At 38.9% G+C, this 24,029-nt stretch overlaps 1 protein-coding gene across 1 annotated transcript in view; it reads right to left on the bottom strand.

Annotated features, from left to right (window-relative positions):
* Positions 1–14,441, bottom strand: part of RANBP3L (RAN binding protein 3 like) — a 284,788-nt gene extending 270,347 nt beyond the window's left edge. Inside the window, exons 1-2 of the mRNA XM_086677179.1 lie at positions 14,312–14,441; positions 1,604–1,693 (exon numbers count right to left, since the gene is read on the bottom strand). Of these exons, the coding sequence (XP_086533305.1) occupies positions 1,604–1,646 (43 nt within the window). The 5' untranslated portion in view covers positions 1,647–1,693; positions 14,312–14,441. The remainder of the gene's footprint in view (positions 1–1,603; positions 1,694–14,311) is intronic.
* Positions 14,442–24,029: the final 9,588 nt, after the last annotated feature.

Genomic DNA, 24,029 nt, shown 5'->3' on the forward strand with positions numbered 1-24,029 from the left:
AGCTTTCAAAGACACGAACCTTACATGGCACTTACAAATATTCTGTGGCTCCTCATAATTCACACTAAAGATTGAATTCCTTAACATGTCATTCAAATTCTTTTATGACTTAGCCCCTATTTGTCTTTCAAATTATATTTTTGTGCTCTCTTACATATCTTTTTTTTTTTTTTTTTCAACATTTATTTATTTTTGGGACAGAGAGAGACAGAGCATGAACGGGGGAGGGGCAGAGAGAGAGGGAGACACAGAATCGGAAACAGGCTCCAGGCTCTGAGCCATCAGCCCAGAGCCCGACGCGGGGCTCGAACTCACGGAGCGCGAGATCGTGACCTGGCTGAAGTCGGACGCTTAACCGACTGTGCCACCCAGGCGCCCCATCTTACATATCTTCTAATATAGAAAATCTTCTCAGACCTTCTCCAGGCAAGCTTCCTCCCAGATGCACCACAAGAGTGTGTGCTCACCTTAATTAGAGCATCGGGCTCACACATTGTCATCTCGAATTAGGTACCTTCCCTGTCAGACTGTACACTCTTTGCTTGTCACTGAAAATTTTTACAAGAAGATAGTGGAATTCTTCCATTGCCTCCTAATCCAGACAGGCAGTCCATGAGTGGAGTGTTAAAAAATAGAAGAGAACAAGAATGGGGGTGGAGGAATGAAGAAGAGGTTAGTCCTGACTTTGGAGGGAAAAAAGGAGAGAGCCTTGCAGCCGCTGTTAGTGGGTGAAGAATGTAAAATACCGTATCCAGCATAAGCTTGACAACATGACCCCGGCAAGGATCAAGGAGTTTAACCCTTGATATGAGTCATTATAAAACAATACAGACACCAAGTCTCCCTGCCAGGACTTTTGGGAAAGATGACTGACCAAATAAGCTTTTGCCTGGTGGATATGGACTAATCCCACAACACAAATGTTTTCCTGTGAATTATGTCTTGACCACATGCCAACAGGTGATTGCATTTAATGAACTACAGAATTTTTCAGAGTTCTTAAAATGTTCTCATCACTGAAATCTCCAAGGGCAGATAAACATTTCAGAATCAACACAATGGCCCAAACAGAGTAAAAACAGATCACAAAAATAATACTTGGTAAATTAAACTAATTAAATTTAGTTCTCTGTGTTCCTCTCTCCACACAAACATCTTCATCACTGGTCTCAATATCTAACCAAGCCCAAATGTATAGCAAAAAAAATAGGACATTCTAAATTCTACTTCTTTGGGAAAAAGACGTACACAAATTAAATGAGGATTTTGTCCACTTAGTCAATGCATTCTCAACCAAACTTTCTGCCCTAAAAGTATCAGTATTTATAAAGAACATAACACAGATAGTTAGTTCTAGTGTTATCGTTGACTTTGCTGTCTGCAGTTTTAGACGTACCTCTTTGGATATATCTGTTTTGGTGACTTCTATGTCCCTTTTTCCTAATATGGGGTACAAAATAAAACTGTCCTTTTTTAATATTCAAATTAAATAACTGTGCATGCCACTCCTCTATTGTGAAAAAGTATGCCTACCTCTTTAGGTTGTCTCACCTCCCATGCCAAGAGAAAAAACCCAAGGAATCTTACTCGGTCCAGTCATTACCATCTTCATGATGGAAGAAAACTGAAAACCATGAAGAGTCCATCCACTGACAGGTGCCAGGATCTGCCACAGTTGGTGATGATGAAGTGTCTGTAGAAAACAGGTGGTTTGATAGTGAGATACAATACTTGGTTATTGCTGCAAAAACAGTGGTAGGTCACGGTATCTGTGTTGGCCACCAATCCTCTGAAGAAAGAGACCTTGGTCCCCAATGCACAACTATGCCACTGGTCTGGCAAGAGTTTGTCAAAGGTAGAATATAGACAGATGGATTAAGGTCAGCAGTACTCACTACACAACAAGGATACACTTAACTCATTACCTAGCTTATTCTCAACAATCATGCACAGCTGTTTCTCAGAGGTGCATCCACAGTTCCGGAAGAATGACATGTATATCAGCATTGCTCATCATGCATTTTGCAGACTTATGCCAATCTGTGAATATTTGCAGCTGAGCCACCATGAGACAAGGACATATTGGAGTATGCATTTAGAAACCTTGAGAGCAATTTGATGCAGCCATAACACTCAAGTACATAATTGTAGACTCAGTTCATTAGAGAGCAAATGGAGCGGTGCAGGAGCTGTTGATCCAGGTGAATTGCAAGTGGCATGAGCTACATTCTAGTGATGATTTAATAGACTCAGGTTAACACATGAGATATTTTAAGGTTAAGTTTGCCAAGTGTAACCCAAATATTTATACAAGCCTTTTTAAATCTTTAAAACATTTTATTTTTATAATGTATTGTTCTATTTCAATTGTTAATGATATTTATATACATATTTTTCCTTTATTGGGTGAATTAGGGAATAGTATTTGTATTCCTACTCCCATATCTAATATTGACAAGGTAGCTTGTGTTTTCTACAGATAGTTATGAAAAAAAAATTTAAACAACCATTTAAAGGCCCTGGAGAGCAATCAAAAGCAGTAGAAACTGGATGGTAGTCAATCTCTGAGAGAGAACTGAATTCAATAAAATCTGTGTTTATATAGTTTTTGCCTGAGACTTCTCCCCAGTCCACACAAGCCTAAAGCAATCACAGCATAAGCAGCAAGTCCCAGTCTTACTGGTTTGAGGAATCAGAGTATGGAGTTTGAAGAAAGGTTTAATGAATTTAACAATGGGTCAATAGAAATTATCCAACATAAAAAGAGAAAAATAAATAAATAAAAGATTTAAAGAAGATGAACAAAACATCAGGAACCTAGAAGACAACGTCAGCCAGACTAATATACTTGTAATTAGAGCCCCCAGAAGAAAATAAAAGAATGATATAAAAGAAAAAAGACTATTTGAAGAAATAATAGCCAAAGGTTTACCAAATTTTTTGAAAAACAGCATACAGATGCAAAAAGATTAGCAACTCCCCAAGGAAAAATACGGACACACTCAGGCACATCCTAATCAAACAACTGAAAAACCAAAGATAAAAAGAAAATCTTGAAAGCATTAAGATAAAAGAGACATATGACTAAAAGGAGAACAATGATATTGATAATTGTAGACTACTCATCAGAAACAACAGAGGTAATAATATCAATCTTACACAAATTCGATAAAAAACTATGTCATCATCTAGCCACTGCAATACAGCCAGTAAAAGGGGGAAAAAAGACAAAAGGATTCAAAAAGAAGAAGTAAAACTCTTCCCAATCACAGACATCACAAATGTTAAGTTGAAAGCTGTTAGGAAGCTACAAAACTATAAAACTTGTATGTGATTTTATCAAAATCACAGGATAAGAAGTCAATATTTAAAAATCTATTGTGTAGGATTTCTACTCTTAGCAGCAAACAATTGAAAAATAAAGTTTAAGAAAACTCAATTTACAATTGCATCAAAAAAACATAAAATACTTAGGAATACATTTAGCAAGAATGTGCAAAACCGCTACACTCATAACCACAAAATACTCTGAGATAAAAATTAAAGACCTACATAAATGGAGAGATATGCTATGTTCATGGATGGTGTTCAATTCTCTACAAATTGATCTATAGACTCACAGCAATCCCAATTACAATTCCTGCAGGTATTTTTAGAGACATTGACAAGATAATGCTAACTGTATATGGCAAATGAGAAAGAAAAAAAAAAAAAAAAACTAGTGTAACCAAACTAATCTTAAACAAAAAAAGCACAAAGTTGGAGTACTTACACTGCCTTATTTTAAGACTTAAATATAAGCTACAATAATCAAGACAGTGTGATAATAGCATATAGACAAATTTCAGTGGGAAAAAGAGTCCAGAAATACACTTAAACAATTACTTGATTATCAACACGGACGCCAAAGCAATGCAATGAGGACAAAAGGAAAGCCTTTTCAACATATGTACTAAAACAACTAGATTCATGTATGAGGGAGAAATGGCACTCAACTCCTTCCCATTTTATCATCCGCAAAACTTAATTTGCTATAGATCATAGACCTGACAATAAAAGTTAAAACTATAAAGCTTCTAGGAGAATCTAGGAGAGTATCTTCTTGACCTTGTGTATGAAGTTCTAAAGCAGGTAAAACTAAATTCAGGTGGTTTTTAAAAATCAGAAAGGAAAAAAAATCACCTTTGAGTATGTGTATTACAGGAAGGACTGAAATGCTATGAAGGGGCAAGAAGAAACTCACTGGAGTGATAGAAATGCTCTTTATCTTGGTAAGGATTGTGTTTCACATGTATATCCATTTGAAAAATTCCATCACATTGTACACTTGAGATCCTACATTTCAGTGGACATATTTTTACCTAATAAAACTATAAATATATATTAAATTCTAGCTAGTCAGTTTGCTTTTCACAGTAGTATGGTTGAGCAATTGTGAAGCTACGTTCTGTATATTCCAGGCATGAACAAACGAGTACTTGTATATTATATAGAGAAGGGAGAAAATTAGAATGTATCCTGTGGTGTTGGATTGAATTGGATATGAGCATAAATTCATGGCTCTATACCCGTACATACAGAGAGAGAGAGAAGTTCATATATGTACATGCTTGTGTATACGTGTGTGTGTGTGTGTGTGTGTGTGTATCAGCACTACCATTATAAGCATTGATTCACATGTAACAGGAAGCACAACTAGTTGTCAGATCTTGGTTTATAAATACCACTTTTTACTAAAAAGCCATGGATGTTTGGAGAAAAGGCTGATTCCAAACCTGAAGCAGTAAGGCTTCCTGTAATACCTCATGCTGAAAATTAAGGAAATGTTTAAAGAATAAGAGATCATCCCAAAAGAATAAGGAGCCATCTAGCTTGAAGGAATCCCATTGGTCCAATCTAGGACAATTAATAGAATCAACGGATACTAAATATAGCGGGTAAAAATTTGATTTGTATGACCTCCAATTACTTCTTAGAAAATATAGCTATGCCTTCAGGGGAGACATCTGCTGGATACCAACTTATCCAAATGATCTAAGTCAGTATCACTAATATTGGGACAAACTGACACCATGTGCCTTCAGATGTGATGCACTGAGGACATATCACATTATCCCTGCCAAAAATGCATGGTCTGAAATTAATCACACCCAAACTGAGGGACAAAACAGCTAGGTTGTTCTTTTAAAAATGTCAAGGTTAATTAAGTAGGGCAAAGAAAAACTGAGGAACTATTTCAGATTGAAGGGTACCAAAGAGACCTGACGACTGCTGCTATATGTGGTAACTACGTTGGGTCCTGGATGGGAAGAAAATAGCTACAAGGGACATTACTGAGATAAGAGGTGAACTTTGGATATGAACTATAGATTACAGTGTTATAGTAATGTTGAGTTTCCTGAATTCAATATCCTTACTTTCAGTAAAAACCACATGAAATGATTTTGTAGAAAAAGGGCAAGGGTGTCTTCAGCCCTCAAATGGTTCAGGGAAAAAAAAAAAGATTTTATGTACACACACTGATAAAGGAGAGAGAGAGAGAAAAGGGAAAATGTTAAAGTAAATGGAACAAAATGGAAACATGAAGGAATGGACCTCCTTGTAATATTCTTGTAACTTTTCTGTAAGTTTGAAGTTATATCCAAATAAAAACTTAAGACAAATAACTAAAATTATATAACATTTTGGAATATTAAGTGACCAACAAACTGGTATTCTTTTAATGGAGAACTTACAAATTATTTTATTAAAATTTCTTCTCAGGGCACCTGGGTGACTCAGTTGGTTGAGTCTGACTTCAGCTCATGTCATGGTCTTGCAGTTCGTGAGTTCAAGCCAGATGTTGGGCTCTGTGCTGACAGCTTGGAGCCTGGAGCCTGCTTCAGATTCTGTGTCTCCCTTTCTCCCTGCCCCTCCCCTGATCGCACTCTGTCTGTCTCTCTCCCTCTCAAAAATAAACATTAAAAAAAATTATTATCAAAAATAAAATTATTTCTTAAAAAGTTAAAATTAATGTACCTGAGTATATTAGGATAAACTTTAAGTCTGAATGTAAATTATCTGAACATTAAAACTAATAAATGTGAAATAATTATCCTTGGTACACTTTCATGTTTTTAATAAATTTTTTAGCTTGATCTGTCTATAAGACCCTATCACTAGTATTTTTGTAAAGAATTTTTTGATATCTAGTTATTATTTTTAATTTTCTCATAAATTTGCCTTCAGTATTATTCATAGTCGAATTTTATGATTAATATATTTGAAATTCATGACAGCTTCAATTGACCCCTTTCTTCTGACCATATTTTTATCTAAGAGATCTAGATCAATCTCTGTACGGGTGCTGGGCACTCTCTAGGCAACTCTGAGCAAAGTCTGCTAAACAGAGACTATTCTCAGATTTTAATTTTTGAACATCTGTTTTTTTCAAGTTTATTTATTTATTTTGAGAGAGACAGAGGCAGAGTGAGTGGGGGAGGGGCAGAGAGAGAGAGGGAGAGAGAGAGAATCCCAAGCAGGCTCTGCACAGTCAGCATGCGGAGCTCAGACTCATCAACCGTGAGATCATGACCTGAGCCAAAACCAAGAGTCAGACGCTTAAGTGACTGAGCCACCCAGGTGCCCCTCAGATTTTAATGTTTAAATTAAGATCTGTTCATATTTCAACTTAAATATTTTTACAGGTACTTTTTTTTCCCCAGAGTATCTTCTTTAACAAATATTTTTTATAAGATAAAGTTCATTTTAAAAGGTGGTTTTTAATGATTTTTCTAAATAGTTCATCAAACGTAGATTATACACAATCACAGGTCCTCTCAGTTTCAATCCATTCCAGAATAGAATATAAACTTACCAAATTAAAAACCAAATCTTTATCAAAAGATTTTATTCTGCATGTGGAGCTCTTTCCCCATTGGAGTTTTCTTTAATTAATGTATTTGCTTCTTCCCTTGCTTTTGTATGGATAAACATCAATATCTCCCTGTTGCAAGCTTTGATTTTAATAATTACAGTTTGCTATAAACTTTAAGAACTAAAGATCTTGATTGTTCCTTTGTTGAATAATTTGATTAAACATTTCCAACTGATTTTGGATAGAATGCAATTAAAATTTAGAGAAATTCTTCCCCATGGTTGATACTTAAGTTGATTTTGCAAGTAATTTTTCAAAAAGCTCAAACATTCATAAGATTCAATTGATGATGTGTGACTAAGAGAAAATACATACTGCTATGGTGAAGTTCTTGCAGCTTTACTGCACACACACGCAAAAATTGTAATCCATTACTTTGTGTATATATATAAATATTTGTAAAATGTAACCATTATCAGTTTCTATTTCAATTGGTAAAATATTAAAGTTGGTTTCAACGCAATTAGGATTTGTGCATGGACCAAAATCCATTCCAATTATATTTCTGCTCCCCAGATATCATAATTAGAACACAGTTTTTATCATGTTGATATGCTCTGCAAAAACATATATTCATTAATATCTCCACAGCAAAAAAAAATTTAACCTTCAATGTTAACTTTTTTACTAAATTTATCACAGTATTCACCATTATATCAGATGTTTTGCCTTCAACAGAAAATCTTCTGGAAGCTTTACTTTGACTTCATGAGTTGTCAGATGGAAAAAGAATTGAATCATTAATGGGAATTTAACTGGTCTGATTTCCTATTTTGAAGTATCTGATGACCCTGACAGAAAACTGGAATTATTTTAACTGGTTGCAAAATTCTTCTATTGCTAATAGAGCAACACTTTAACATTGTCTTATAAATACACAAGAGATCTTGAAATTGAAAATGATTGAAATTAATTTAGAAGAACAGACATTTGATCTAAATGAAAAGTCACACTTCAAAGAGTGATGCGTAAACATACCTTTCCACAACTGCACATGTTAAGTTGTTTTCTTTGGACACAATCCTCTTAAAATAACTTCTAACTTTGAAGTAGGTGCTGTTGCTTCTTCAGCAGATGTGTGTCTTTGCTTTTCATGTGTTTAATGATATCACTAAACCCCTGAGGTCAACAAACATTTTGTGCAAGTTTTATATTCATCATCAACAAACTTGAGAAATGAACATTCAGGACCTTATTTTTCCTTAAATATACTCTTTCAGGTTTGGGGGTTTTGTTCTGTTTTATTGTTGTTTTTGTTTTTTAGCTTGTTTCTGCTGAAAGTATTTATTGCAAAATTTTTAAATAGAGTTATCAAGTAACAAATGGCAAAATCATGATAGCAAGAGAGTTTATACTATTTTCTGTATATCTGTCTGCGTCAGGACTGTTCAACCTTTACATCCAGCAAGATTTTGCACATACCTAACCTGTAATTTCCTACGTTTCCCACTCATGGACAATGTCATGGCTGTGTGAATCTCGCTGGCCATGGCACACATCTGAGGACACCTGGCTGGTAGACCCTGGCCAGCAGAGGCAACAGCTTGTCAGAGAGTAAAAGGAGTTAGCTCACATGTGGAACTGTTTCCTTTTAACAGCTAGCCCCTCGCACGCTATTCTTGAAAAGGAGGGATTCATTACATCACATCTGGAAACGGTTGGGAAAGGAGATACGGGGTTTTCATTAGTCCTCTGTCAGCTTTGGCCACATACTAAAGTAAAAACTCTGTCACTGCACTTACATCTTACATGTGACCATGGCAGAAGCTAAAAACACAAGTCAGGAGGAAAAGGAAAAGCTCAAGGTGGTGGCTGGGGAGGGGCAGGGCAGAGGGAAGCACAAGAGGTAGAGAATTACTCTGTTAGTGTTCTGTGCTGCATAACAAATTTTCCTCATCCATAAAAGTGAAATGATAATAGATCTACTCATAACATTGTTGTAAGGTATAAAAGAGTTAATACATAAATAAGCCTGAGTCAAGGAAACTGTTGTATCAGAATTAGATATTATTATAATAACCATCATTGCTTTCTAGAAAACAACACCACTATGGTTCCTTCAGCAATTCCTTGTTGTTGAAATTGTTAGAAACGTGTTTTCCAGACCCTTCACTGACACAAATTCTTAGTGTTCTATTCTTCCGTTCCTCCCTGTTATGGTTGTGTTTCTGCAGATTGCTGCAACCACAGCAATTAGCTTTTATGGGCAGCCATGTTATATATTTGTTGGCTCATATTAAAATTAAATCTAAAAATGAAAAGAAAGAGGTGCACCTGGGTGGCTCAGTTGGTTAAGCATTGGACTCTCGATTTCAGCTCAGGTCATGATCTCATGGTTCATGGGCCCGAGTCCCACATTGGGCTCTGCGCTGACAGTGTGGAGCCTGCTTGGGATTCTCTCTCTCTCTCTCTCTCTCTTTCTCTCTCCCCCTCTCTCCCTCTCTCTCCCTGCCTCTCCTCCACTCCCTCTCTCTCAAAATAAACAAACTTAAAAAAAAAAAAGAAAAAAAGAAAGGAAAAAGAAAAAAAGAAAAAGAAAGAAAACCTAAGCATATATCACATGATCTGTTATTAAGCCATATTTTGTCCATTTCAAACTCAAACAGCTGGTTTTATGAAGGTACATTCAGAATTTTCCATCTATCCCTATTTTATCTACTCCTGTTAGTTTTAGTCCACAGCTCTATTTCTTTTGATATCTTTTTGATAATCTAAATTATTACCTTTGGATTCTTTGTCATTTAGAATAAAGATTTGAATTCAAATGGTTCTAGGTTCTAGATTTAAATACCAGCTGTACCCTTCATTAACAGTGTGAATTTGAGCAATTTCAACCTTCTCATCTGTCAAATGGGAATAATAATAAATATTTTGTATCACAGGATCCTTGAGATAACTAAATGACATCATAGCTGGTATTCTCTCAACATTTTATTATAAAAATAAAATATTGCTATAAATATGATATTTATTATAACATATAACTTTAACATTAAATATTTTATAATTTATTATAATAATAAGCTATTATTATGGAAAATGATTCACCAGGATAAGAATGATTTCTGTGATATCCCAATAGAGACCTCCTTACATGTAGGCATATGACTATTTAACAGCTGCAAATTGACATATCAACCTATTTTATTTTATTTTATTTTATTTTTATTTTTATTTTATTTGTGAGAGAAAGGGTGCAAGTGAGTGAGAGGCAGAGAGAAAGAGAGAAAGAAGTGGGGCTCAAGCTCACATGATGCAGGACTTGAACTCACAAACCATGACATCATGACCTGAGCCAAAGTAAGATGCTTAACCAACTGAGCCACCCAGGTGCCACGACTTATCAACCAATTTTAAAACCCTACCAATAAGAAATGAGATTGCTCTGTTAAGATAGTAAGCACAAATTTTGGTTGGCTTTTTATGCTCACATCTTTTTTTTTATTTATTTAATTTTATTGATTGATTGATTGATTGGGTGGGGGATAGGGGCAGAAGAGAAGAGGAGAGAAGATCCCAAGCAGGTTTCATACTATCAGCAGGGAGCCTGATGGGGGGCTCAATTCCATGAACCATGAGATCATAACTTGAGCCAAAATCAAGTCAAACACAACTGACTGAGCCACCTGGGTGACCCACATCTTTATTTTTTGATGCATTATTTTTTGTGCCTGATTTCTCATTTTATTCTTCAATTCTTTGCGTCCAAATCAGTGCATCTACCCCAGAAAGTAAGTTACCAGGCGAAAAACATGTCTTCAGTTGAGCACCATAAATAAGCATAAAACGTAGCATCATGGATACATAGGGATTCAGGAACTGTTTGATACGATGATTTTTCTGACAGCACTTAACATTGTTCGAATACCTTCTAAGCACCAGGTATTTTATAATAATGATGGCCAACGCTTCATAGTTCTTACCACGTGCCAAGCAGTCTCCTCAGTGCCTCACATGTGTAACCTGTCTAACCCTGTAACAGTCCACAGCTGATACTACTGTTATCCCATTTTACAAATGAGGAAACTGAGTCCCAGGAAGGTTAAGTTCTCGCCCAAGTGGTAGAACTGGATTACAAATCCAGAGAGTGTAGCACCAGAGTCCATGTTTTTAACTGCTAGCTATGTTGTGATTGTGCTTGCATGAGAGATAGTGCATGCCTTACCCAGTGATCTAACCAGGCACCTTCACTACGCTGGACAGAGCATGCTGGGAGACAAGGGAGCAGGCATAGGAAACACATTCTGAGATAACACATCCCAAATCCGGCAAATGCTATTCTGTTCAAAAAAAAAAAAAGCTGCCTATTTCAACTGCAGGCACAGAGCGGGCATTCCGTACATATGGAGATAACAGTCACCGCACTGCTTTGTGGATTCTCTCTCCTGTCCTGGTGCCTTGTGAAAGTGCCCTAGGATATCCTACATTTTTGCTTCTCTGAGCTCACTTCCGTTCCCTTCTGGATTGCTTTCAGAACACTCTACATCAAAATAAATCTCCCGCCTCTCTATCTCTCCCCCTCTCTGTCTCGGTGGACTTTGGGGGGGGGGTGGGTGGGATGGAGGGGGGTTGGTGGAGAGATCTCATTGGTCTTTGCCATTATGTCTGAATTCTGAACAAAGCCCAGCACTTCTCAGGGCATTTCTCCTTCACTGCACAACCCCAAACACTCAACCCAGATGTCTGTTCACTATTGTCCTGGCAACCCCTGCTTGGTTTATCTTTCCCTTGCCCTGCCTTTTTTTTTTTTTTTTTTTTTTTAAGCCCTTTCAGCGTAGCTTTCCCCTTTGGAACACAACAAGGAGGGACAGAGATGGAGGGGTGCTAACCACTATTTGTCACATTCCCCATAGTGCTAGATGACTAGCACTTCAGAAGAAGTCACCCCACCCCCAGACCCTACTCTGCCTAAGTACCCCTTCCCTACTGGCACTTTGGCCAAGTCGGACTGAGATGTGGTCAGCTGGCCCTGTCCTCCTTCCCCTTTGCTCCATTTCCCTCTCCTGTGAGAGCTTTCACCACTGCCACACAGCATTAGGCCCCATGCCAGCAACTGCTCCTGGATGGTGCCCTTCTGCCGATGAGCACAGCTCCCTGGTGAATGCCAAAATCTTCCTTAAAAAGTCTACTGGATAAGTCCGTTCTTCAAGACTCTAGTTCATATCCTCCTTCCAGAACCACAGTAATGCTCTAACATGTGCCAAATGCCCTCATACTCACTACTTCATCAATATTCCTTCAGGGGAAAATACTACTCACACCTTTAAGATATGTAAACAAAGACTAAAAGATTGGTGACCAGAGGAAGGGAGAAAGGAGCATCTTCTTCAGTGTCTGATACATACCCCAGCTCTAGGGGCATTATCTCCAGGTAAGTGTTCCTGGGTCTGTTTACTGATACAGCTATCAGGCAACCTATCCTAGATCCTGAAGCTACCTGTCCACTCTAACTCCAAAGCCAACATTGTTTTCAACAAGCCAGAAAGAACACCCCAGATCTCTCAGGAATAAAATTGCTCTGTCCATAACTTATTATTATTATTTCCATACTTAACTTTCCATACTGACCACTTCCATAGCCGCCTTTTCCCATCCCTATTTAGGAGGTAAAGACAATGTCTTGTTCATTTTTGTAGTCAACTTCCCTTCTCTCATCTTGGAATTTCTTGGCAATATTCGCTTTATGGAGATGTTTTAAGATAATAATCTCATATCAAGAGAGCTTTCACTGATACTCAGAATCAGGCTCATACATAAAAGAGATTGGAGACAGCTTGCCTGTTTTCCTGGGTGATCCACTCCTAATCTTACCCACACACTCAGCACCATTAAAAAGTAACAGATATCTCCTCCTTCTGTCCTTCCATGGGATTCAGCAATAGCCTCTATTATAGAACTTGTCGCGGTGTGTCAATATAATTGTCCTATTTCCCTACTAGACTGGGAGTTCCTCGAAGACTGGAGACCATTCACCTCTGTGATGGATGAATAGTAGATGTGGGATAAATGCTTCTGGAAAACATGTATTAACCAAAGATTTCACGAACTAAATTCTCCACTTGAAGTAAGAAGTGGAGTCTGTTGATATTAGATACGAGGTTGTCAGAGTCTTAGATTGAAGGATGCTAGCATTTAAAGGAACTTTAGAAGTGGAGTCCAATTCCTCATTTTATCCAAGAGGAAGCCCAGGGAAATTGAGTGACTTTCCCAACGTCACATACTTGGCCAGTGAGCTGTGGACATAGACCTCAGGTCTTCCCAGTTCAGTGAGTCCCAACCCTCTGAGAATTTGAAACAAAAAGGAGGGAAGGCATAAATGTCCCAAAGGGTCTTCCTCTCTCCTTTAGCCCAAGCTCCTCTAGAAGCCAGCCCCAAGCTGCTTCTCTCCTTTCTCAGAGGCCTTATGTGAGGAGTCTGAGCTGAGATCAATGAAGGAAACTCTACTTCCACTAATGTTCCGTTCCTTTTCCCCATCTATTCCTTCCACTTCCAGGGATTTACCTTCACATGAAAGGGAGACAGGTTTATATTCAATGGACTTTCATCACAAAATTACTTATAACGCAAAAATCTTACCAAGTGTGAATGTCCAAAATAGGGCAACAGTTGAATAAGTCACGATACAGTTATACAATGACATAATACACACTCGTTGAAAAGTCATACTTTGATGATATAATGAACTCATTCATGACATGAAAAAGTATTAGCTAACAGCTAATGAGTGCTTACCATATGTCAGGCACTACCTAAGAGTGGGATGTATACTATCTTATTTAGTCCTGACAGCAATCTTGTGAAGGAGGTACTACTATTATCTCCATTTTACAGATGAGGATACTGAGGTTTACCGAGACTAAGTAACTATCCAAGCTAACACAACAAGTAAAAGCAGAGCTAAAATTTTTAGAAAAATGTTCATAATACTAGGCTTTAAAAATTGGACACAAAACTTCATGCATTATATTATTCCAGCTATTCCAACTACCTATTTCATTAAAAGGAAATACCATCTAAGATAGTTCTCTGAGGATGCTCAGTAATTTTTAGGTGTTCAACAATGAATAAATATTTGTCTTGTTTGTCTTGTTTATTTTATGACACAATAAAAGTTATTTTAAAGTAGTGTTCTTCAGAAAATAGCAACCACAACACCAGAATTTGGTGGGGGCAGAGGGTAAGAAAAGGAAAAGAGGGGATACCTTAGAAAAAGCGAAAGCCAGAGAGGCTGAGCCACCTTGGTGCCTTCACCCTGCTCCCACCTCCTCCAAGCCTGTTCCCCAAGCTCTAGCTCAGTTCTTGCCTTTATCAGGGAGAGTTTTCCAACTTAGGAAGGACCTAGAGGAGGGAGACAGGAGCTATTTGCCTCATGTTACCAACCTCCTGAACACCTACCTTAGCGAGTTCATAAAGAATTTCCCCAGAAGCGCTCTGAACGAGAAATGCTGAAGTCTCCTTATTCTAAGCTGCATTTTTAATCTGAGAGTAGGAACCCAGCACACATTTCAGATCTCTTAACTCCGTGAACTCATCCAGCCTCTGTACTCAGAATTTCACATGATTGCACAAGGGGTATTATGGAAGAGGCCAGCAAGGTCAGAGGTAGACACAAGAGTGCCTTGCTCATTTTCTTCTCTGAGAAATAGGCATGAAACAATTGTTTTTAGACCGTGGACAACTAGCATCAGAAAACTGTAACTCTTGGGGCACCTGGGTGGCTCACTCGGTTGAGCGTCCAACTTCAGCTCAGGTCATGATCTCACGGTAGCTAACCTTAAAGGTATAAGACCAAAGACGTTGAACCTATATTAAATGTATACATACAGGGATGCCTGGGTGGCTCAGTTGGTTGAGCATCTGACTTCAGCTCTGGTCATGATCTCATGGTTTGTGAGTTCGAGCCCTGAATAGGGCTCTGTGCTGACAGCTCAGAGACTGGAGCCTGCTTCGGAATCTGTGTCTCCCTCTCTCTCTCTGCCCCTCCCCTGCTCATGCTCGCTCTCTCAAAAAATAAATAATCATTAAAAAATAATAATAAACAAGAAAACTGTAACTCCCCAGAGAAGGGAAACAAATGAAATTATTCTGATAATGACTCCTATAATATTTTTCTCTGAAGGTATTTACCAGACTCCAGGCCATGAAAGCAGAAAGCAAGCAGAGCACAGTGGTCTCACTGAGTGGAAGAGATCTTCAGTGAAGTTTACATAAGATAAGGTGGCTGAAATTTGCAGGGCAATGAAGACAGAACTGTGCAGAGATATAGCTTTAGAAATCTGTGTCGGGGTCTCTTTGAGTATTTGGCTGAATACCAACCTTGTGCATGCAGAGGGTAATACTGCATGAGACCAATCAAAGAAAAACAGAAACTTTACTGAATACCTGAGTTTGTTTTTGTTTGTTTGTTTGTTTGTTTCTTTGTTTTTCCCCACTGAAGACCCAATAAAGGGCAGGGCATAGAATTAGGGCCAAACTAATCCTAGAAAAAAAAAAGTTACTCTATACTTGTCCCTAACAAAAGCTTAAAAACTAGCCTCAGAATGATGAAGCTACTCTGTAAGTTAACTGCATGACAGAACAAATCTATCCACTCTTCCAGTAAAGAAAGATAAAAAGATCCAGACACTTAAATGCACTGTCCAGCATCCAATCAAAAACACTAGGGGTGCCTGGGTGGCTCATAAGGTTAAGCATCTGACTGCTGGTTTCAGCTGGGTGGCTCAAGTCATGATCTCACCATTCGTGGGTTTGTGCCCCACATAGGGCTCCACACTGACAGCAGACAGCACAGCATGGAGTCTGTTTGGGATTCTCTCTCCCTCCCTCTCTCTCTGTCCTTCCACTGCTTGTGTGCACACACATGTGATCTCTCTCTCTCTCAAATTAAATAAATAAACTAAAAAAAACCCACTAAATATTTAAAGAAACAAGGAAATGTGACCCATAATTAGGAGAAAAATTACCCATAGAAATATACCCCCCAAAATGACAGAAATTATGGAATTCATGGATGATGGATTTAAAACAACTGCTTAAAATATCACAAATATGCTCAAGGATTTAGAGAAAAGCATGAACATAATGATTAGAGAAGTGGAAGATATAAAAAAGAAACAAATGGAACTTCTACAGATGAAAAATACAATATCCAAAATGAAAAATTTACTGGAAGAGATCAGTAACTGATGAACACTACAGAAGAAAAGACCAGTAAACTTGAAAACAGAGCAATAGAAACTACCCAAACTAAAGCACAAGTTAAGAGGGGCTTAAAAATATTATTAGAGCATCAGGGATATGTGGCACAACATCAATAATAGTCTAATATATGTGTAACTTGAGTCCTGGAGAGAATATGGAAGAAATATTTAAAGAAATAATGATCAAAATGTTGAAAAATATAAACTCACACAATTTTGATGGAAAATATTTTGATGAAATATATAAATTTTGATTAAATTATATTTTGATGAAATTATGATGAATTTTGATAAAAAATATAAACTCACACATCCCAGACACCCAACACATCCCAAAAGAATAAACAAAAAGAAAACCATGCCAAGGCACATCATAATAAAACTGCTAAAAATCAATGGAGAGAAAGATTATAGAAGTAGCAGCAGAAGAGGAAATGCCCATTATACACAAGGAAATAAAAATTATCACTTATTTCTCATCAAAAATTATCACTTATCTCTCATTTCACAGAACAAAATGGACCAACATTTTTGAAGGTTTAAAGAGGGTGGCGGGTGGGATGGGGGAACCAGTCTAGAATTCTATATTTTTTTTAAAAATCCTTCAGGGGCGCCTGGGTGGCTCATTTGGTTAAGCATCCGACTTCAGCTCAGGTCATGATCTCGCAGTTTGTGAGTTTGAGCCCTACCTCGGGCTCTGTGCTGACAGCTCAGAGCCTGGAGCCTGCTTCACATTCTGGGTCTCCCTCTCTCTCTGCCCCTCCCCCACTCATACTCTGTCTCCCTCTCCCTCAAAAAAAACATTAAAAGAAATTTTTAAAAAAGATTTTTAAAAAATCCTTCAGAAATGAGATTGAAATAAAGATACTTTCAGACAACAAAAACTGAGAGAATTCATTGCCATAAGCTATGTTTAAAAGTGCTTCAAGGTGAAAGACAATATCATATCGAAATTTAAACCTACATAAAATAATGACTAGTACCATAAATGTAAATATACAGATAACTATAAAAGACACTTATTTTTCATTTGTTAAAGTGTTTAAATGATTATTGACCTTTAATACAAACACACAAACAAAAAAGTACTGTGAGGATTATACCTTACTGAGAAGTAAAACCTATTACAATAATAGACCAAAGAAAGGAGTGGGGGGAAGGAAGTATATCGCCATAAAAATTTTAAATTACATGGGAAGTAGCATAAAATCAACTTTTTACCTCATCCTCTTACACTCTCTGATTGCATCAAATCCGAACGCACCTAATCTTCGTCCTCATCATGATTTCTAATCTCTATTCTTCATCTGTACTAGCATTATTTCCTTGTCTTCTCTCTCACTCAGCAGGACCCTGTGGCCACAACATAGAATCCAGATGCTACAGTACCGACGGTTGGACGTTATCCACTGCACAACCCACACCTTACAGATAAGGAGAATTCAGACCTCCAGCTTCTTTTCCTGGAACAGTGCTCCTACCTTGATCCTTCATTTCCATGATCAATGCCGTTCGCCTTGCCAATCCTCATACTATGCAAACATCGCCATTCAATTTCTCCAGCTTCATCTTTTTATACTCACTGCTGCAGCTGATTGCTTAAGAAACTAATTAAGATCATCAAGGGCCTCGATTGCCGTTTTCTGCACCCAGCCAACTTCAGCCAGGCTTTCAACACTGCTCCTCACTCCTTTGTCCATTTGTAGTTCCTCAGTAGAATTCATAACTTCAATCTCAGATGCTTACCTTTCAGTTTTCCTATATCTTCATTTGTCCTCTTTCTTCCTGTGGTAAACATTTGCATCATTTTTTATTTCCAATACTGGAACTGTCTGTATACCTTCCTATATTTGGGGAATTTCCTATTGTGTTAGCAGACTTCTAAAATAGCCTCCAAGATTCCTAGCCCCTGCTGTACACATACCTCCCAGTTATTCAGACACTAATACTGTGAACTCCTAGTTATTTGAATATTAATTTCAGATGTAATGAAGTCCCCAAATCAATTGACCTTAAAATGGGAGATTATCCAGGTGAGCCTGACCTAATTACACTAGCCCTTTAAATCTGGATCTAGAGATCAGAGACAGAATGTGAGAGAGATTTGAAGCCTAAGAGAGGGATTCAATGAGAGAGAAATTCTCCATTGCTGGCTTTGAAGATGGAGGGGGTTACATGGCAAGAAATGCAGTCTCATCTCTGAGAGTGACCCTTAGCTGACAGCCAGCAAGGAAACAGACTACAATATTACAACCACAAGGAACTGGATTTTTCCATGACCAAATGAGTTTGAAGGAGGACCCTAAGCTCTAGATGACAATGAAATCTGACCAACACCTTGATTTGAGATTTACAAGACCCTAAGCAGAGCACCCAAGACTTCTTGCCTATAGAACTATGAACTAACAAATGAGTGTTGTTTTAAGCCACTAAATTTGTGGTAATTTGTTATGCATCAGGAAGAAAAAAAAAAAAACCTGCTACACTCACCTTTTATGTTTGGGTAAAAGCAGAAAATAGTTCCTTGAAGGACGTAGACATTTGGTTCAGGTATTGTCTCTGTTAAAAACAAGACAATAGGCCCAAAGTGGAATAGCTTATGCTAAGCCCCGTGTCACCAAACTGAGACAACTTGATTACAGCTTGGGCTCTCCCAGAATGCAATTTAACTCAATCAGGAATCACCTGATCAGCACCAGTTAGGTAATCTGCCTGACAGAACCCTGCTGTTCCCTAAAGGAAAATAACTTTGCAATAACCAACCTGCTTTTTGCCTCCAGTAACTCCCTTGTTCCTGCTCCCTTCTGCCTATAAGAGTTTTTCATTTTGTACTGCTCCTCGAAGTTCCTTTCTATCTGCTGGATTGGATGCTGCCCAATTCAAATCAATTTTGCTCAACCTCTTAAAATTTTTAATATGCCTCAGTTTATCTTCTAACAGTTTTGGTATCAGAAGAGGGAGCCGAGGAGACCCTAATGGTCCCCTGGAGCAGCAGAGCAACCAAACCTAGGTACCGGTGGAGCCCCTTGGGTTGGCTGCTTCCTCACTACCTCTGGAGGTGGGCTAGGTGGGAAACTGGCCGGAGTCAGACTGGATCCAACTTAGAAACTGGTCTGGGTCAAGCGGGGTCCAACTTAGGAATCAGAGCGGGTTTAGGGTGAGACTGGGTCTGACTTAGAAACCAGACTGGAGTAGCTTACACTAAGCCCCATGTCACCAAACTGAGAATTACAGTTTGAGCTCTCTGAGAAGTAGAATCTTAACTCAGGCAGTCAGGAATCACCTGATCAGCCACCAGGTAGGTAATCTGCCTGAAGGCACCCTGCTGAACCCTAAAGGAAAGTCACTTTGCAATAAACAACCCGCTTTTGTGCTTCATATAACTTCTTTCTTCCTGCTCCCTTCTGCCCTTAAAAGTCTTTCATTTTGTACAGCTCCTTGGAACTCCTTTCTATCTGCCAGATTGGATGTTGCCCATTCAAGCAGATTTTTGCAGAGCTTTAAGATAAACTCTTAAAATTATTAATATGCCTCAGTTTATCTTTTAACAGCTCTCAGATCCACTTGTGCCATACTCAGGAGCCAATAGCCCTATAAGAAGGGGATTGTAATGTTCTCACTCCCCCAGTAGTGTTAGTAACGGCCGCTGAAAATTGAGTTGCCCACATAGACATGGTGGCCATACAGGTGGCCAGCTAGTAACAAACAATAAAAGTCAATATTCCCTAGTCTTTATCATGAATAATCTGTGGTACTGAAACATGTTGATCTTTCTCTTCATTCACTTGTTCAACAAACTTTCACTGACCACACCACACACTACTTTTTCCTAAGCATTAGTAATATAGTGGTTTAAAAAATGGCAGGATTAAGGCCCTGTCCTCACAGAATGTGGTAGCTTAAAACATGTCCACAAATTTTTGCACATTCCTCCCATCAAGCCCTGAAATATGATTAGCCTTAGTAACTCACTTCTTTTTTAAAAAAATTTTTTAACATTTATTTATTTTTCAGAGAGTGAGACAGAGCACAAGTGAGGGAGGGGCAGAGAGAGAGGGAGACACAGAATCCAAAGCAGGCTCTAGGCTCTGAGCTGTTGGCACAGAGCCGGATGTGGGGCTCGAAATCATGGACTGCGAGATCGTGACCTAAGCCGAAGTCAGCCGCCCAATCGACTGAGCCACCCAGGTGCCCCCTTAGAAACTCACTTCTAATGAACTGAATACAGTAGAAATGTTCTGAGTGACTCAGTGATAAATAGTAATACAGCTTCTCCTTGGCTTTCTCTAAGACATGTGTTCTTAGACCCCATTCACTGTGTTGTGAAGAAACCCAGGCCAATAGTCCCAGCTGAAGTCTCAGCTGATAGCCACTATCTACTACCAAACATGTGAGTGTTTGAGATGATTCCACCTCCTCCCCTTGTCTGGCTTTAACTGAATGAGAGACCCTGAGTGATAATCACCTAGATAAGTCTAGTCAACCCTCAGACCCATGAAAGATAGTAATAAATGACCTTTTTTGCTTGTTTCATGCCACAAAGTTTGAGATGGTTTGTTATGCAGCTATAGATGAGTTTACAGTCTAGTGGAGGTGAGCAGACATTAAAGAATTATCCAAAAAAATAAAAAATAAATTTAAATATATGGGTACCATGTTCTCTCTCCTTCACTGGCTCATAAGACATTACCCTGTCCTAGCTTTTCTCTCCCCTCTTCCTGGCTTTCCTGTCCTTTTTTTTTTTTTTTTTTAATGTTTATTTATTTATTTTTAGGAGGGGAGGGACAGAGAGGGGGAGAAAGAGAATCCCAAGCAGGCTCTGCACAGTCAGCGCAAAGCCGGATGTGGGGCTCAAACTCATGAACCGTGAGATCATGACCTAAGCTGAAATCCAGAGTCAGACACTCAATTGACTGAGCCACCAAGGCACCCCTTCCCTGTCCTTTTTAATGGCATCACTGTCCTGACAAAAACAAAGGCGGAGAACTTGGGGTCATTCTTGACCCATTTTCTTCACACCCATATTCAGTGGGTTCCTGTATCCTGTCAATTCTATTTCCAAAGGTGCCTCCCATCTGACTCTTTTAGCAATCTTACCACCACTTTAGCCCGGTTCAGGCCCTCAAAATCTTATCCCTGGTTTATTTAAATGACTTCTCCAATTGGTCATTCACCTCCTACCTATTCGTTGCTGTCACGTACGTTCTTAAAGTACATTGCCTAATTTTCCCTCCCTTACTAAGGAAATCTGTACTATCTCTTCCCTGACTGGAAAAATACAGTACAAATGTCTCAGGCCCTTCATGAGCTACTGCTAACCTATGCTCTGGCTTTGCTTCCCACACAGCTCTGTTATTGCACACTACACCCCAGATAATCCAGATTTCTTAATATACTGTAAACAAATCCCCTCTTTGATGTCTCTGAGCTCTCTATCCCTCCATTGGAATTTTTTTTTTCTTCTTCTTCTTCTTACCCCTGTGTCCAGGAGTCTACCTCCCATGATCTTCCAAGGCTCCTCCAGCAGTGACTGTCATGAGCCCTGTGAGTAGGTCATAATGATAGCTGTGGCTGGGATGGTTTGTGGCCCACCATCTCACACAACAGAAGTTATGAGTTTTAGCTAAACACATGGCCAGCTAGACACTACAGTTCCCACCCTTCTAATGCAGCTTGACACAATCACATGACTAAGTTTTGGCAAATGGAATATAACAAGAAATAGTATGTGCCACTTCTGGGTTATACCTTTAAAAGCAATAAGCATACTCTCCTCTGACCTTCTCCTTCTCTTGCTGGCAGGGATGTGGTAAGAGCCAGAGCAACCATCTTGGTCTTGGAGATGAAGCTACATGTTGAAAGTGATAGAAATACCCTTACAGCCCTGCACCTCCCAGCTCTGGACAGAGAAATAACCTCTACCATGCTGTGCTACTGAATTTGGGGTGGGGTTTGTTTTCTGCATCGGCTTAATCTATGCCCTATAAGGCAGCTGATCTTTGCACTGGAAGTTTGTTATGTGGCAGACTTTGTGCAGCACATGAGGAAACAAATGTTAGAGGTGAGGAAACTGAAGTTCAGAAAGGGTTTGCAACTTGCCCAAGGCCACACAGCTAGTAGGGAATGTTGACTTCATTCTGAAGACAGTTGACTTCAGAAACTGTACTTTCAATCACTACTTATCCCTTTGCTCTGATCCACATGCCTAAAGGCACAGACAGACCTCCCTGAGGTTTTCCAAGTGACCCCATAAACACTTAGAAACATGCTTTGTATGTAGTAGATACTCGATAAATGTTTGCTGGACGGATGATTGATAGGTGTTAGGAAAACAGGCTTTTTGAAGCTTCCTAACTAGTGTAATAGGATTCAGTTAACTGCTTCTGGTTGCCCAGCAGCCCTATTTTATACAGAACACTTCTGGGTGCTTAATACCACTTTCCTCCCTGAAGAATATCATATATTGCAGCACATTTGGTCCATGTCTTTATCCATCTACACAATCAGCTGAGAGCCTATATGAGCTTAGCAGGCAGTTGGGGGAAAGCATTCAGCTCATTGCAGTTATCTGTATTTATTTACACAGCTGTTCTCCCCCTTGTTCAAGCAGAAGACTCTGGCCCAGAAATCAGAGATGGAAATAAAATTAGGGGGCTTTTTGAAGACTGCTGTGTAGCATCCTGCGTCCTGGGTTCTCAGCATGGATGTGGGGTCCAGTGACTTTCAAAGTCTTCCTTTGTGCTGGGTCAAGGGTACTAGTACAAAGTGAATAGTGCTGGGAGCTTCAGGCTGTGGGAGAGGTTATTATAAAGTACTGACATCCTGCTGTGAGGCCTGGATATGTTCCCTTCTTTGGGGCTGTTATCTGGAGCCCTTCGATAGAAAAGGAGTAGAACAGAACGCCTGAACTGTCCTATGGTTGCCTCCCACCCTCCCCTGGGAAAACTTTGAGCAGTAAACACAAATCAAGAGGAAACTAAAGAATAGTTTTTTAAGGGTCTTCAAACAGCCAGTCTTTATTTTTTCAAGTGGGGGTATGGTACTAAAAGACAAAATTGGAGCCAACTTTCTTTCTAATTAAGTTCCATGGACCTCCCAAACTTCAACACAGATACTGTGATGAACATTAACAAGCTCTTAAGTGGAGTGTGCTTGAACTCAGTAGCACAAAGATAGAGAATGAGTTTTAAAAGAAAGAAAGAAAGAAAGAAAGAAAGAAAGAAAGAAAGAAAGAAAGAAAGAAAGAAAGAAAGAAAGAAAGGGAAAGAGAAGAAAGGCAAGGAAAGAAAACCACACACACACACACACACACACACACACACACACACACACGCAAAGTCCATGAAAGCTTTTTGTAATCATGACTTGCATTAGTTCTTTAGGAGGTTATGCAGTAAAGCTGAATTCTTTTTCAGCAGCACATTCAAAAATAAATTCACTCTTCTGATTCCAGTAATGACGTACATTTAAGATGATTCTCTTCCTATGGGTACCTACCATATTAACATAGCGATTTAAAAGTAAGCAGTATTTTGTTTCAGAACATATGTTTGGGAAGAAAGCCCCTGCTCTGGAATTCCACGGAATCATGTGTCTCAGGGTGGGGCACAAGAGTTGGAGGGCTAAGGGGGATCTACCACCTAGAAGAACATGTGGATTAGGAGGAGCTCAGTGATCCTTGAAGAGACATGTTCCATCCAAAAGGCAGGTCAGTTTTAGTGCAGCCAGATCTCATGGGGTTGTAGAACAGGTGTAGGGTAGATGAATGGCCCTGGATAATTCCAACTTCAAGTTCAGCAAACCAGAAGAGGTGCCAGTCTTCCTCTCCTAGTTTTAGGGTCCACAGCAATAATCCCATAGACACCATCAAGAATAAGAAAAACACTCTATGGAGAGTCACAACACAGCTGACA

Source organism: Puma concolor, chromosome A1 (genome assembly GCF_028749965.1).
Source record: "Puma concolor isolate L17-30 chromosome A1, mPumCon1.1.hap2, whole genome shotgun sequence".
Lineage (NCBI taxonomy): Eukaryota > Metazoa > Chordata > Mammalia > Carnivora > Felidae > Puma > Puma concolor.